Source organism: Myodes glareolus, chromosome 26, assembly GCF_982192425.1.
Source record: "Myodes glareolus chromosome 26, mMyoGla1.1, whole genome shotgun sequence".
Lineage (NCBI taxonomy): Eukaryota > Metazoa > Chordata > Mammalia > Rodentia > Cricetidae > Myodes > Myodes glareolus.
In genome coordinates this window covers 25,881,090-25,898,616 of record NC_142051.1, presented here as the reverse complement: position 1 = coordinate 25,898,616, position 17,527 = coordinate 25,881,090, and the positions used below count along the sequence as shown (strand labels likewise).

Sequence of the window (17,527 nt, the reverse complement as noted above, 5' to 3'; positions counted from 1 at the left end):
CTTTGTGTTAAACCTATGACAGCTACTAAGTAAATACACTATTGGCAAGTGGGTTTAAATCAAGCTGGAGAACCAGGGTGCAGAAAAAGAAAATAAGATTCCTACTGCAACAGGTGTGGGAAGAAACAGCCGGGAAGGAGCCAAGAACTAAACAGGAACAAGTCATAACCCTAAGCCAACTTCATATAGAAGCTTGGAGTTACCAATACTATAAAGGAACCTACAAGAAGGCTTTGGGGGTTTTATTTGATTATTTTTAATGGCAGAATTTCTATTAGTGATGAACTAAAATGATAACTACATGGAGTTCTGTTGACTCATCTTGAATCTAGCTGAAGTCCAGCTAGCTGACTGAAAACTTCCATAGTAACAAATCTTTAAATATTAAAAGAGTAGAAGAAAGACCTTGTACTGTGGGATGGTCTTTCTGTATGCTGTGAATGTGTTGCTCTCATTGGTTAATAAATCAAGCTGATTTGTCCAATAGCCAGGCAGAATAAGGCTGGGCGGGAAAGCCAGAGATACAGGAAGAAGAAGGATGAAACAGACACCAGCAGCTGCCGAGGAAGCAAGGTATGTAGAAAATGAGGCAAGGGGTAAGGCCACAGTCACGTGGAAATACATTAGATTAATAAACTTAGGCTAATTTAGATGTAGAAGCTAGCTAGTAATAAGCCTGAACCATGGGCCAAGCATTTCTAATTAGCATAAGCTTCCGAATGATCATTTGGAAACAGCTGCAGGACAGGGCAGACCAGAGAAAAGCCTCCTATTACAATGTTGAGCGCCAAAAGCACTAGACCCAAATGGGATGTGAAAATTACTCACTGTCTCTACTCTTAACTACCCAACTACCAACTTGGAACAAAATTGGTCCATAGAGGTGGACCATAGGTAGAGGTATTTAATATTCCCGTCCTGTTACCAAACCTTTGTTTTAATGAAAATTATGTTAAATTTAGTAATGCCAAGTGGGAGTCTTACTGTCCATAACTGATTCTGAATATAGCTGTTCATCAAAACAATAGAGAGTTTTGAAGGTTTTCTCTCAGGTCACCACCAGCACTCTTTCCAACCTTTAAAAAAATAAACAAAAATTAAACCGATCAAATTTTCTTATTCAGCAGCATCCCCATCATGCTGAAACCTCTACTTTAAAACAGTTTATCCAGAAATGGCTGGTGACCATTCAAATTTGATATAATCAAAGAAAACTCATGCCTCATCCTACAGTCTTTTCTAAAACACAGTCATCCATCCCTACATCACCTTCACGCATCACGTCAATTAAATGAACATTTTAAATAAGGAATTTCCCAAATCTGTTCGGTTGATCTCAGCAAGCCAAAGTTACAGAAATTTAAGTTCCCGTAAAAGAAATTTCATCGGAATACCACAACCTTTTAAGGTGCCCAGTGTTGTGTGAGACATTTTCGGCCTGTTAGAAAATACCGTCGCTCTTATAAACTAAAGTTTCTGCCTCCCGAGCCCTCCCTGTGAGGAGGAGAAATCAAACAAAAGAACGAGCAACCACAACAAAATGCAGTTTGAACACTTCAGCAGAGAGGTTTGTCATAATAGAGAATCCGGAGTCAGCTGCAACAACAGAACCTAGCAGGTTGGAAAAGACTCAGAGCAGAAAAGAGATTAGCATTCACCTCCAGGTGATAACACTACTTCTTCCCCTCCAAAGAATGAGATATGAAGGCTGCAAGCACCGAACTAATCTTCCTTCCTATAAACCTGGCTAAAAGGAAAATAGAGAGCAGAGAGGATGGTGGGGGGAGGGGTGGAAACAGGAAAGCCTAGCTCCCTTACAGATATAGAAGCAACAGCACCCTCCTGAGCCCAAAGGGGAAAAAAAATCAGGCTACCAAATTGTGAGATAAGAACAAGACATTCACAAAAGAGGGAAATTAGGTACTTGTGCTAATGTATATACTTATTTTTAGAATAAGTATACAAAAAAAAAAATCAACTATCAAACGGTGCTGTTCAGGATGACCCCGAAAGGTTCTTTCCACTAATTGCAAGTCATCAGCCAGGTAAACAGGAGGGCAAGCATTCCATCCTAGTTTACTGTCAGTTCAGCCTCCATCCCAATAACTATTTTAATGTGGTTCAAATCTGGTCAAAGCCATACTCATCAACTGCTCCCAAAAATAACACATAAAGCATTCATAAATAAATAGATGCTGGGGGGAAACGATGACATTTATTGCATTAGTGACCTGCGTGCGTGTGCATGCATGTGCATGTATGTGGTATGTGTTCATGTGTGTGCATGTGTAGCCAACTCATTTGTCCATGATCTTCTGGAAGACAAAGGGTAATACTGGGTGGATTCCTCTGCTGTTCCTCCCTCATTTTTCTGAGAAATTATCTCTCACTGAACCTGGAGTTTGTTGACTTAGCTAGACTGGAGGGTCATCAAGCACCTGATATCTATGGCTATGCTTCCCAGCACTAGGCTTGTGTGTGTCCACCGTTTACATGGGTGCTAGGAATCCAAATCCAGGTCCTCCTCCTTCTTGTGTGGGTAACATTTTAAACACTGAGCCATCCTCTTGTCCTTATTATTAGTTATTTTTGGCACTTTTGACAGAATAACTGATAGAAGAAGCTTCAAGAAGAATGTGCCTTCCTTCACAGTTTCAGGGGGTAGGGTGGTTTGAATATAAATTATGTATTTCAATGCTTAGTCACCTGGAAGTAGAACTATTTGAGAAGGATCAGGAGGTGTGGCCTTATTCAAGGAAATGTGTTTGTGGGGGTTGGGCTTGGAGGTTTCAAAAGGCTGCACCCAGCCCTGAGGGTCTTTCCCTCTTCCTCCCCTTTGCCCTCCCCTCCCCCTCCTTCCTTCTGCCTGTTGCCTGCCTGTGGATCAGAACATCGTTCTCAGCTATTTCTCCAGCACCATGCCTGCCTATAAGCGATCATAATGATGATGGACTAACCCTCTGAAACTATAAGCAAGGCCCCAATTCCCCAATTAAATGTTTTCTTTTATAAGAGTTGCCTTGGCCATGGTGTCTCTTCACAGCAATAGAACACTGCCTAAAGCAAGGTTTTTGGTACATTATAGTGGGGATGGCATGCCAGGCTAGCCATGCAGAAGAAGCTGACTGTATTGTGGCTGTAGGGTAGAGGCTTAGGTTGGCAGTGCTACTCTTAAACTCACGGGGTAAGGACAGGAGATTCAGGAGTTCAGTCCAGCTTCATTGACATAGGGTGTTGAAGGTGAACCTAAGTCACATGAGATCTTAGCTCATGAAAACCAAAGCTAAAGAAAATACAAATCAGAGGCAAGGTCCTGGTGATCTTCAAATGCTCACCCTCAGGGTCTCACCTTCCCCAATTAGACCCTCAAAGTGCCTCCCTCAAGGATCCCACATTCCAAAATCAGACCCCACCTCAAGACACTCACAAACCCCTCTGAAAACAGGGTTCAAGGTTGATCTTTATCACACTATGTCATCAAAAGAAATCACACACGATGAGCAAATAAACTGGGATATGGTCGTCTGACACTTCAAACTAGGAAAACTAAACATTCCATGAAATTTGGAAATCAACTCACACCACTCATACACAAGTTGGCCGTAAGCTGACTACATTACGATGTTTTGATTCTTGCAATTTCTTCTCTTGAAATGCACACCCCAATGCAGACATTCTTGCATATACATATATCACACAACGGAAGTACCTCCAGGTAGCTACACAGTAAAAACCAAGAAATTACTCTCAAATAACTGGACCATTAGTACTAACAGACTCGGTAATGTCAAATTCACAAAATTAAAACATCTTCATGTTTTTACTTCTTAAGTAGACAAAGAATTGTTTTTGGGTTTGTGTTTGTTTGCTTGCTTGCCTGGCTTTTGGAGACAAAGTCTGTCTACCTAGCTCAGGCTGTCTTCAAACTTCCAATGACCCCCACCCCCCGCAAAAGGTAAGATTCCAATTATGCAATACTACACCCACGAAACTGATGTAACTACTTCCTTTACTTTAACAAGTGCTTTTTTAACTTTCAGAATTGATACTGCTACTGCATGTAGCAAAAGTCTCCACATACCTGTACCTGGCAACGTGCATTCTGTGTAGCCACCGACGCAAGAAGACTTGTGGTGTTCCTTTCCTTTTTCACTTATTGAAAACTCACTCAGCTTTAAATGGTTTTCCCGTCACTTTCTCCATGTTCTCCTTGGTATTTTCTTTGGAACTTAAGGACATGAAAATGAGAACCACACAGCAAAACATAGGTGTCATGGATTCTCTATCATATCAAAGGCAATCACGACGATCGCCACCATTAATTTTTCTGAAATCAAATGAACAAACATGTAGAGAAGTGGGGGGGGGATGTCCTTTGGAACGAAAACACTGACTTCACTAATCAAGGCTATAATTACTGAAGAAACATGAATTAAATCCTGAATTCATGCTATTTGACTTGATGCAAGAGTTCTAATCAGACCAGCAGAGCATACGGGAGCCATCTGGGCACTGCAGCGTTGCAGAGACACATGGAGTGCAAGGGCACACTGACCTTCCTGCCACCACACCATCGCACACACTGGCACTACAAGGTTCTGTTTTTCCCTTCTGATTTCTCATTATCTTTTCAGAAGAAAGGACACCGGTCAATAGGCACGAAACAGAATGCCTAGCACAAAAATAAAACTATAACTCTCTCCCTTACGTCACATACCATAGAGAGTGCAACCATTAATGCATTTGACCTAATATTTTTTATTAGCTCCTCCCCATCGTACCTTTCAAGGACTCTCTAATGTATTCATGGCCCTGGCTGTCTCTAGTTCAAATTTTACTTGGGAAATCAACATTAAATTAGCATTTTCATCGTCCCAGCCATTTCCTGGGTAATGGCGATGGGGTTCAAATTTTTGTAGAGCACATCGTTGTCTGTGAAACTGACAGTCGGAAGGAGGAGAGACCTGATCATCATGATATCCCTGCCAGTCAATTTGATTCCTCTGAGGCAGCGGGTTATCGAAAACCCGAACTGAATGACGTAACACACATCCCAGGCAGAGTGTTTCGAGAGCAGCAGAGAAGGGATTTCAATGCGATTCATTATTTATTCATCACAAGATCCAATTTGGATGTCATTTGCACTGCATACTTAACAGCTGAAATTCAGTGCTGATCGAGTATTTATTCCATCATGTGAAAAAAGGGGTGCTTTTAATGTTTTTTTTTCTACCTTCCTCTTTGAAAGAGTCCAAAGCAAAGAGGGATTTTTGTGCCTCATGGTCCTTTATAAGCATGTCCGAACTCTGTTTGGCAAGGCTGGAAGGACAGACCGAGGAGAACCCTCCCTGTTTTTCTCATTAGGAGTGTAGAACAATATGCCAAACGCTACTCAGGAGAAAGCAGACTAATAATAGTGGTGGTCAAGAAATAAATGCTTTTCTAATGCTGAAGAATGAGGTACACGCTGTTATGGGACACTCAACGAATAACTAGAAACCTCAACTCCCGAGTTTCATTCTCAGGCTCATCAGAAAGGAACCCTTCCTTGAATTTAGAGAGAGGACAGCCCACAGGCAACATGGAAGTTGTGCATCGTAGGCTTCTTCTGTGGATGAACCAGAGTTCACATGCAGGTAAAAATCCTAAGTATCTTTCTCCATTGGCAGAAACACCACAAGTGTGATGATACATGACGCCGTGGATCATCACACACACTAGGTCTTAAACTCCTTTCTTCCCTCATTTTCCTCCCTAAACCTCTTGCATCCTATCTCCCAAAGCACCACTCAGTGCTCCCCTGCGACTTTCCCTTTCTGATTGCTCACACTGAGCCCTCTTCTCTGGCTCACTTCCCCAACACGGAATGCTTACTTTTAACTTTTCGTGTAAATCTGCTCAAATATCTCCTCTCTAGAAGGCATTTATTTTGATCAGAAAGCAACTTTCTCTTCTTCTGTATTCTCCTAACACTCCCAAGGCTTCAGACACATCACCACCACGTTCCAGCACGAGTTTCAGTGAACATCTGCATCCTCTACTTCTAACTACACACTACTCTTCGAAGTCATTAAAAGCAGATCCTCTGAGTGAGTAGATTGATTCCCCACACCATCAAAGATACTGTCTCGCACACAGATAAAATCCTCTTTCATAAGTAATTTGCGAATACATCCTCTCCAAGGATTAAGACTTAATGGAAGCATTACTGAACGCTGCAAAGGTAGCCACTTCCCAAAGTTAAACCATTCAACCTGAACGTCTGTGACACTTGGAACGCCCAATCATTTTAGCTGAGCAAAGGAGCCCACCTGCAGGAATGAAGTGCCTTCTTAATCTCTGACTCTCTGAACTGCAAACTATTTCTGACCCTTGACCTTATTTGTAGTATTATCTGATTAGCGGTGTTGGCAGCTGTTAAAGTTTCAGGGGACCGCAGGGTCATGAATATTGAATGTAACAACAAGGATACTGGGAAGAAATCCAAATTCATTTGTAAGTGCATGACAAATAGCCCTACGGCTTCAAGGAGGGTAGGAAACACCGGGGCAGATGCAGATACCGTGCTATATGTGGATTCCCACAGAGTCAAGTGTAAGAGAAAGAAAACCGCAGCCTGGAGTAGTAAGTACTTCAAGTAGAGTTCACAGATGGTGGTGGAGAAAAATCAAAAACAGCCATGATGTCACATTTCACTCCGTCCAGCTGAGATGGGGGCCAGAACTTGACAAACAGCACAATCCAGTAGAGATACAAAGCGGACAGCACCAGGAATGGTGATACATTTTACTGATGCCATCCCCAGCAGCTAATCAACTAAAAAAAGCACATGTAGACTCAGTATGCTAACACTTGCAGGTTCTGCCTCTCCCTGTTTGCGTCCGTCTCTTCAGAAAATGAAATGGTCAGATGCGCCCGACAGCATTGAACACATGTAGTGTTCAGGCGGTCACGCTCCCAGATCTTTTTTTTTTCTTAAATTTATGATTTATTTATGTTTTTATTTTATGTGCATTGGTGTGAAGGTGTCAGGTCCCCTGGAACCAGATTTTCAGACAGTTGTGAGCTGCCATGTGGGTGCTGGGAATTGAACCTGGCTCCTCTGGAAGAGCAGTCAGTGCTATTAACAGCTGAGCCATCTCTCCAGTCCCTCCCAGATCTTTTAAAGGAACATCAACTCCTTTAGGGAATCTTTAAAGAAAACTTAATTTCCTGGCAATGAGGGTTATTTGGTAGATTTGTCCTCAACATATATCCAAAGTTTAGGTTGTAACTAAGACAAAACAAAACTCAGACACTGTGGACAACCTCTGTAATATATCTGTAATATATATAGATATAGATATAGATAGATAGATATAGATAGATATAAATATTATCTTTGGTATAAAAAACCTCACTTCTAAAAATGACTCATTTTTCAAGTGTCAGTAGCTTCCGTTTCCCATATAATGGCATGCTTAACCTCTTATGCATGTGAAACAAAGACACAAATTTAATTTAAAGGTATTACCCATTCTGGAAAGAACTATTATGAAGCAAAACTAGCCATGTATGTTAGTTATGATTTTTTATGGCTATGAAGCACCATGACCAAAGAAACAAATTAGGGAAAATTGAAAAAGAATTGAAAATAATTCAGTTTTTTGTAGTATGTCATTGAAGTAAGACAGGACAGGAGTGCAAACAGAACAGGAACTTGGAAGGCAAGAACTGATGCAAAGGCTATTAAGGAACTTCTACCTACTGGCTTGCTCCCCATGGCATACCCAGTCTGCTTTCTTCTAAAAACAAGAACCACCAACCCACTGACCCAATAACCCCACCCATAATGATCTGGGCCCTCTCACATCAATCACTAACCATAGGCTTGCATACCGCTGAGTCTTCCGGAGACAGTTTCTCAATTGGAGCTCCCTCCTCTAGCCTGTGCCAAACTGACCTAAAATTAGCCAGCCCACCACACCATGTTTTAAGCAATTTTTTAAAAGGCAACTGAATTGGTTTAATTTTCCCAAATTACCTTAGGCTATTTATTATTAGAATTCCTATGATGAGCTTTGATTTCACGCCTCCCTTTTATTTGTTGTTTTTATATTTTCCACCTGTCAGTACATGACGACAATGCTAGTGATGAGACAAAGGATGTGTCCACATTAAAACAGTTCACCGATGTCAAACAGGCACAGAAAAAGGCTCTGAGCAAGTACTGTCTAATGTTTGCTGGTTTCCTGGTGTCCTATGAGCTTCACCTGAATCTACCGATATTTTAACTACCGTCAAAGGCCCTGTGGCCTTGCTGCAGTCAGAAGCTCAGGCTCAGAAGGTGGCCTGGTGGGATTTCCAGTCCTGCCATCACTGGCTCGGCTGCAGCCACCAAATGTAGTTCTTAACTAAGTCTCTACATTCTACTTATCAATAAAGACGCGGGAGTCAGATGTTGGGGTGAAAATCTGCTAGATCAGAGACGTCAAGAAGCAACCAGCTGACCTTCCTATTTGGCCAGAGACGGCGGCAAGAGAGCATCTAAGAGCTACCCCAAAGCAAAAAACCAGGAAACTCGTTCCTCACTACTCCTGTGTGTCTATCCATCTTCCTGACTTCTCTGTACGCTCTCTGGTTAACTCCTGTTAACTACTGGCTGACTCTGTCCCCTGATCCAAGGTTGATTTTATTAACAACGTCTTAGAGTTCAGTGTGATCAAATACCCCACAACATATGCTGCATAAGGAAAAGGTTGCTTTTGCTAATTTTATTTGCTATAATACCGCTTAGGATTATAAAACACTGCAAAAAAAAAAGTGAGCAGATGAAAGTCTAGTATTTATTTGCATTGTCAGTTTAAGCAAATTTCAATGTCCTTTGCCTTTATTATAGACTACATAAAACTAAGTAAGTGATAGTAATGTGAGAAATGCTAAAATAGTCATTTGATGAGTGGTCCAGAAAATTTATTTTTCTCGAATGAATGGCTTCTACTCTTTTATTCCAGGCCCCCCAATGTAGGAATGGGATCCTCCTTGTGTAAAAGTCAATGTATGCACCAATTAATTTCAACATCGCAGCAAAATACTTGAAAAGGTAAGGTTTAAGTGTAAATTCCGTAATTAACTGTGTACCTACTATATGGCAGGTACTACACACAAGGACAGGGACAACATATGTGGCTCATAAAACAGAACCCCAATGCCCACAACTAAAGATGATTTCTGTTCTCATATATTTCTGCAGATTGTCTATTTAATATCTTCTGACAGTTCCTTCTAACTACTGAACAAATTATAGTTTTCAGTATTCAGCCATATTATTTCATAAATCGCATTAGTTCTCTCAGTAAGCATTTGTTACGTAATTTAAATGTGCTAACATTTTTATGCAGTAAGAACAGCGCCTGGCAGGTGGAAATAGTAGGCATTTGCTAAACACGCACTAAATGTCTACTAGCTGCCAAGTACCCACACACTTATATACGATATGTCTTTGGCAAAACTGGAAAAAAAAAACCCACATACATAATATGTTTATAGTAAAATTTACAGTCAAATTACAAAACTCGGCTATATCAGAGATCTCTGTTTGATTCAATGATCACTTGTATTTTTATTCTCTAGGAAGAGAGTATGGATGTGGTGTGGATATCCACATACACGTGCACATTGAGGCCAAAGGACAACCTCAGGCGTCGTTCTTCAGAAATCTTCTACCATGTACCTTGAGACGAGGTCTCTCACGGGCCTGGAGCTTGCAAAGTAGAATTCATGTATCTCTACCCCCTGCCCTATGATTATAACATGCCACCATGCGACTTTCAAAACATGCTCACACCCCTTTAACAGCTCTGTCTTCTCCCTGACCTAGAATTTGTCTTTAATAGTAAGCAACATGAGATGTTACAGAAAAGATTTAAGATTTCTTTCTTTTTTAAAAAACATTAGTCTCTACCAAATAGAAACCCAAGTGTATTCTCTTTTGTAATAATGAAGACACAGAGGAATTAAGAGTTACAGAACATGTGTGACATTAAATTTATCTGGTAGACATTTGAATTTGGGGCCCAGGAAAGGATTTGGATATGAATTTCAGGAAAAAAAAATAATATCAATTCTGCTGGTTCAAACAATATCAAATACTACGAAGATACCCTTTTTCAGATTTCATTATTTGACTTTCTCTAGTTTGTAGTACAGAATTCAACATGTATTTATGTTCAATATAAGGCAAATATGTGTATGTCATTGGGCAAGCCAGATGACTATGATATAGAGTTAATTGGTAAGATATTAAAAAATGATAATTCTTCTGGATGAAAAGAATCCTGCAGGCATATCCTGTGGCCCAAGGACTGCATGCTTCTCCAGACAGTAATGTATATATCCAAAATAAAATTACAAACTTATTTTAAAAAACATTTTTTGATTGCCTGGTTTTAGACCATTATTTCTGTAGATGGAAACACCCTGTTTCAATGTCAAGAAGTTGGGGGGGGGGCTGTAATTCATTTGTGTAATTTGCTTCAAAAGACTTTCTTCTTAGGAAGCATAGAGAAACTATATAGCTCAAGGTTATAATTTTCCATAGCCTCATTATACAATCTATGATCATATTTGCAACGCTCACAGTCACGAGACTCTACTTGAAAGTGTGTGTTTGCGTCTGCATAGCATAGCTTGGGTGGACAGCTAACACCATATACCATCAAAGGCCAGCATAAAGAATGACAAGTTCCATCCCTGTCATTTTTCCCTCTGCTGGTGTAGGAAAGGCCTTATGTAAGTCGGCACACCAGCTCACACTGGACAACCCAGAGTTCCTCCCCACTACTCTAGAGAACAGCAACTGACTCATCTACCAAAGGGGGAAGCAGGTCAAGGAGCAAGCCTTTCACTGTGTTCACCTGACCTGACTTTCCACTTCTTTGCTCAGTTTCTGTCTTTCACTATACTGTAACATCACTTGACAACCTCAAGACTATGCATTCTTATCCCAGTGACTGTATCATTTTCGGGGGGTGACTGAAGAATTAACCTGCCTCTGTGGGGCAACCTGGCCACACATGATGAGACCCAGGCAGCACCAGATTCCAGAAAAATTCATAAGCTGACACCACCCAGGGAGGGTCAGCATCTGAAGGAAAGTACTGGACATTCCAATCATTAGAAAAGATTAGATAAGGTCACTAGATGTCCCTGAGTCCAGGACTCACTTATTCCTCTTTTGCCAAGACCCCCTAAACAAACGTCAGCCAATCAGGGTCCTGAATCCTGGAAATGCCATCACCTCAACCTCTACTATGATAAAACCTATTCCAACTAGACTTGTCACTCTCTGCTCTCAAGAGCTGAACCAGAGAGATGGAGAGTCCAAGGTTAAGCTTGAACAAAGGCTCTCTGCTTTTACATAGGCAGACCCCATGGTGGGTTTTGAGGGACCCCACTATCTGGGCATAACAGCCTTCACCTTAGGGTTAAAAGCCATCTTCTAGTAAAGGCAAACGGTCCATTCCTGTTTCTCAAGGATTGAGCTATGCCCCACCTGTAACCTTAACTACAAATGGTTCTGCACTGCCTGTTCCAGGAATGGCAATCATGACTTCGTTGCAAAAAGTTGTTTATGATCCTCTTGCAACCCCACCTTTGTTCCAAATGGTTATATTGCCACCTATGACTACCTTGTATGGCAATCTTCCACCCATGTCTTTGTTCAGGAGTCCCTATATAACTAACGTGCTTATATTCTGCCGCTGTAACCCCACCTATTTTGCCAAATAAAATGTTCTATTTGGAAACCCCCTACCCCTGAGCTATAAAAGCCTTATCTTCCTCACATCTAATGCTGACTTCATGAACTCCAACTTAAGGCGAGGCAGCCTGGGTACTTGAATAAAAAAGCTTGCTTCAATTAAGTCCTTGCTTTTATTAATTTGGCCATTGTGATTTGGGCTGGTGATCTTTCTCCTCCCATTATTGGGATTAGAAGTGACCTTCACCTCCACTGAAAAATGCTAGGGGCATGCTAAAATGATCTCTATTCTTCCTTGTAAATATATCATTCTTCTTAAGCAGCATACTGTGAGGCCGTCAGAAGAAATACAGAAAGCTCAGATGAATTCTAATGCCACCTACACAAATAATCTTCTATGTATGTCACAACTATTGTCTAGGATATTCTTAAAGTTAGGAGCTTCATGGTAAACAACTCTGCCCTTGAAAATATGCTAGAAACACTGAAATTTTCTCCAAAGAGGACTTTAAAGGTCCTGGAATCAAGCCCTGAATTAGCATATCAAAATAATGAGCAACTGAAATGGAAATTCGGCATAAGAAACTGGGTGCTTCACAGGCTACCAGCAGGAGGTCCTGTGTCCTCAAAGAGACTGCTCTCTCCAGCAAGACAAGGACCAGCAAATGTGCTTGGTCTTCATGATTTCCAGCAGAATAAGGTGTATTATTGCTGACGACATCATGTTTGAAAAGAAAAGAGTCTCAGCAATGCCCCCGTAAGAGTGACAGCGGGTTTGAAACGGGAGCTCCACTTGTAAACCATATGTTGTTTTCCAGCACCAAAGCCTATGCAGAATTTTCCTTAAAGTGACAACACCGAACTGGAATCCCCCCCCCCCAAAAAAAAAAATAACCAACTCATTAAGCCTGAATTCCTGAATTCTTGAACTCTAAGGTCCCGTCCCGGCCCTCTCTCAGAGCACAAACAATCCAGTGGCCACACCCACTGCCTACTCGGTAAAAAATATTTCTTTTTTAAAAGGGCGACAATTAATAGATAATAGGGTTGAGGAGATGCTCAGTGGTGAAATGCACCTGTGGCTCAACTGTGAGAACCGGAGTTCAAGACTCAGTTATGCTTGTAACTCCAGCTCCGGGGGCTCCCTCACCCTCTACTGGCCTCTGCAAACTCATAGGCCTGGGCACCCACACAGACACATACATATCCATAAATAATACTGAAATCTTAAATAAGAGTAATAAATAAATGTTTTGGATTTTTCTCCCATCCATGTTCCTTGTGCAATCCAATTATAAGCCAAAGGGAACGTAGGAGAGAAAAAATAGGCAAAACAAGGAAAATCTGCCAGTTTCTTTATGAGGGGGTACGCAAAACCATAACCCACTGCTTGTTGAGAGTGGCACAGCAGGCTTCTAGTGCCAGCTCCTCAAGAGGCTGAGGCAAGAGGAGCCCACTTAAAGCCAGTCTGGGCAAGGCAGGAAGTCTCTCAGTTCAATCCACCGATTTTCTATATGTCCTCCCTCAATACCCAAACGAAAGGTGGGAGCTGGCCCGGAACAGGTGATGTTTCTATAACATAGCTGGGTGTTTTTAACTATTTCCTTTACAGTCAACCCCAAGGTGAGTTCTGATTGAAGGAGGGTGAAGAGACCGGAAGAAAGGCAATTCCTCAAGGCACCCGCTAAAGCTGCCCCTTATGGGAAGTTTGTTAAACTGTGGGCCTCGACCCTCAATGTGAGGGTCACTCTGGGCTTGGCAGAAAGTGAAAATCTATGAACACACAGTGGTCAAAGGTTACTTCCACTTTCTATACAGAAAAACGAAGCGCAACTGACCCCACTTGCCTGTGGTACAATACCAGCGCTGCACCTTGTGATTTTACTGGAGTCTTGTTCTGAGTACATCACACTTCATGGTAAGCAGTCCAATACGACGTTAGACATCCCTGCTCACACTTGAGACTATGGTATGTAACCGCAATGTGTTCATTATACATACAAAGTTTTGTTGCTCTCAAAAATATAATAGTTTTATTACAAAAAACAGCTACTAAAATTTTCCTGCAGTCTATGCAGCATACAGATCTTTTAGTAAACCTCTGGACTACATTGTGTTAGAATGATTGATTTTCAAAAACTGCTGTCTGGCTGGGCAGCAGTGGTGCACACCTTTAAACCCAGCACTTGTACTCCCGGAGGCAGCAGCAAGTGGGTCTCTGTGAGTTTGAGGTCAACCTGGTCAAAAAAGTGAGTTCCAGGACAGCCAGGTCTGTTACACAGAGAAACTCTGCCTTGAAAAGAAAAGAAAAGAAAAAAAAAAACCCTGCTGTCTTGGTTAAATTTTATTTTTTAAAAAAATTGTTATATTTCAGCATGGTATTAGAAGAGTCTCTAACGATTCTTAAAGTAGCCTTGAACATATTGTGTAATAAGTATTTTTATAGTGTTCATCACAGTGACAATAAACTCAACTTATCAATCAAATCTGAAAGACACTGAGGATGTTCTGTGTTTTATCATGCCTAATACTCAGCAAAGACTTCACACTTCGCATAAAAATAAGCTAGCACATCCATCTCATTCCTATGCGAACTCACTCACCTTAAATAACTGGTAAATTACCTGTAGTGAATGTTTGCTATGTATAGTACATGTGTATCTATTGATCCAGACTCACATAACCAAACTCTACCAGAAAAAAATGTTCTTTCTCTTTAAGTATATGAGGATCCCAAGTCCTTCCATAACCTTGGAACAACATTATATTTGAAACCACTAAGGGAATACACAAACATTAAGCCCGGAAGCAAAGGTCTTAATTGGCCTCAGGGTAAAAGTTATAATAACCACACTGCGTTTTGCCTCTTCTATTCTTATCTACTGAAAACAAAGAAGGGGTGAACATGAGTCATTGTTTTAGTATCTGACTTCCCAGGGCATTACCAGGAGGGATGTTTTCAAAACCCAGGAAAAGTCCTATTAACAAAAAACACAGGGTTTCCCCTCCACGGACTCCCGCATCTCGCTCCATCATCAGCTGTGTTATTTCGACAAATATACAGCCCAGGAGGCAATTACTGGATTACATTAAACTTGGGGGTGGAAAGTGAACTGAAACCAATAAAGATGCATACTCTTGACAAGGCAAAATTATTCTCGTGCCCCCTTAGAAATCATGGAAAGAAGTTCAGAAAGCGGAGGAATAAAAGAAGCAGGGATGGAAACCTTGCTCGGTAGAGAAAGGTCAAAGGGGGCATTCTACTTCAGGGGGGATCAAAGGGACCTCATTTTAAATTCTGCTTGCAGAAGAACAAATCTTTTTTTTTTTTTTAATGGTGACAAAAGACCAAGCATGTAGATGACTCAGTAATGCAATGCTCCGGAGGCAACGATCACTTACTTTGTAAATGGTAGGTAAGAGCTGCTTCATCTTCAGCCTGTGGAAGACAAAGACATCATACACGGCTGAGACCGCCAGGACAGTCACTCCTTGTTCCTTCCACAACATACTGCATCCTGCACACAGTCCGGTCCCCAGGAACCAGCCCCACGTTCTGGCCGAGTAGCCTCTCGTAGAACAGTGCTTAATGTAGCAGAGCAAGGAGAGGAGGAAGAAGAGACTGGCGCCCACATCTGCCCGTCCCACGATGCCCGCCACTGCCTCCGTATGAATGGGGTGAGACGCGAACATCAAGCCGGCCATGAAAGTCCAGTATCCATCTCCGAGAAGGACCTTGGAGAAGCGTGTGAAGAGCCCGGTGACGGCCGCATGCAAGAGGACATTGACAAGATGGTAGCTCCAGGGGTTCAGTCCTCCGATGGCGTGGTTCAGTCGAAAGGAGAGAGTGCAGAGTGGCCGGTAGGACTTGTGGCTACCACTGTGCGTTAGAAGGGTTCCCCAGAAGTCATTGTAGAAAATGTGTGTCCACGGGGTTTCTGGGAGCAGGTCCTGATTAGTCTTGATAGCACGGCTGAAAAACAAAATATATTAAAAATCAGATCTAAAATAAATATTTTTAAGGAAATATATTGACATTGATGAGATACTCTTCCTCAGAGACTTGTTATTATATTTATAATAACGATATTTAAAATAACAAGTCAGGGATCTCAGGACACAGCGGTTGAACCCAGACCTTCCCCTAATGCCTGCTAGGCTACAGTGAGGGCTCCTTTGCTTTCCTGAGAACCTGGCCTCTTGACAAGTGCAGCCTTTGAAGAACAAATGAATACAAGCGCTCCATGGGTGCTTTCAGCCTCCAGTGGCAGATCCTAAATAATTGTTCCGAAACTCTTGTGGAACTCTGTTTAAGAACACAGCCTTTAAGCTCCTGGTTAGCAGCTGCCTGTGACTCTGTGTTCTTAAGATGGTCCAGGTGCTGCTCCTCTTTGAGATGCATCTAGATCCAGCATCAGCACCTCCTAAAAATAGATAGGTACCAGACCCTAGAGTAATGCTTCTCACACCTCTACATCACCCGAGTATCAGGGTAAAAGATGCCTCTGATGGCGTAGGAGTGGGGAGAAGGCAGAGATGCCATATACGAATACGGTCATCAATTGTGTCCACACTGCTGGTCTCTAGGACCACAGAGGAGCTACAGCCAAGAGAGCTGGAGAGATGAGAGAGACGATAAAATGGCTCCCGACCTACCTGGTGCTACCTGCCTAAATTTATTTATACTACGGCCTTTCCCATTTCTGCTCTCACCTGTAAAAAGCAGACTGACACTTCATTGTCACCTTGAATGTATTTCCAAGGTTATATGCCTCATACATCCATGTAAATGTCAAGAATAAAGGGCCTGCTGTTTATTGGGGCCTTGCTGTCTGTCAAGCACTCTGGTCCCCTTGAATATATCTTTTCATTTAAACTTTGGCACAACACTGACAAAATCTTGCTATTATCTGATATCTTACGATCAACCTCTCTCAGGTGAGGAAATTATGGCTGAGAAAGATAAACCAACCACTGGTTCAAAGGCGTATGTGTTTGGAATAGAAGAGTATCATGGTTTGTGTTACTTTCACTATTCTGTGATTCCCCAAATGTAATCTGTATACCACTGTGGACATTTAAGCAGATATAAAAATGTACAAACGGTAATGGTTCCATTTGTTTAAATGTCTATTTAAAAGAAAGATTATCTAATCAGTCCTAGAATTTTAGCAATCCTTGTGCAGAATAACACTGATGAAATTGTTAATGCAATGTCAACAAATATTAAATAATCAAATATATGTTTCATTCCGAATATCCAGGGGATAGATGAATGGTAAAGAGCCAGGAAGAAGAAGAGAATTTTTGGAGAGTAAGGGGATGAAATAGAACATGAGACTGTAAAGGGGTAAAGGGAAATTAGAATGGGGGCACTAAATGGGGAGAGGGGTGGGAGGATAGGACGGAGATGGGGATATAGGGAGGAGTAGCTAACACTAGAGGCTTTTTGAAAAGCCTTAATCAAACCTACTACTGTAGACATTTCCCAAAACGTGTGTGTGTGTGTGTGTGTGTGTGTGTGTGTGTGTGTGTGAAACAGACACGCAGAGAGAGAAAGAGAGAGAGAGAGACATAAAAGGAACTTAAATGGAGATATAATAAAATGTTGGAGTCAATGACTCAACCAGATATCCTAATGCTACCAAGTAAAATCCCCAGAACCAGGAATGGAACATGTCTTCTTGAGTCTTCAGCCAAAGGGTTCCTACAGTTCTCTCTGCCCCTCCAAACATTACAGGCTACCGCCAATGCTATTGGTTAGACTCCGCAAGCAGACGGTAAAAC

At 41.6% G+C, this 17,527-nt stretch overlaps 1 protein-coding gene across 4 annotated transcripts in view; it reads right to left on the bottom strand.

The window, feature by feature from the left end:
• Positions 1 to 17,527, bottom strand: part of Tmtc2 (transmembrane O-mannosyltransferase targeting cadherins 2) — a 389,511-nt gene that overhangs the window by 211,208 nt on the left and 160,776 nt on the right. For all 4 annotated transcript variants that reach the window (XM_085683199.2, XM_085683198.2, XM_085683197.2 and 1 more), the window contains exon 2: positions 15,143 to 15,713. In XM_085683199.2, coding sequence (XP_085539325.2) covers positions 15,143 to 15,713 — 571 coding nt within the window. The remainder of the gene's footprint in view (positions 1 to 15,142; positions 15,714 to 17,527) is intronic.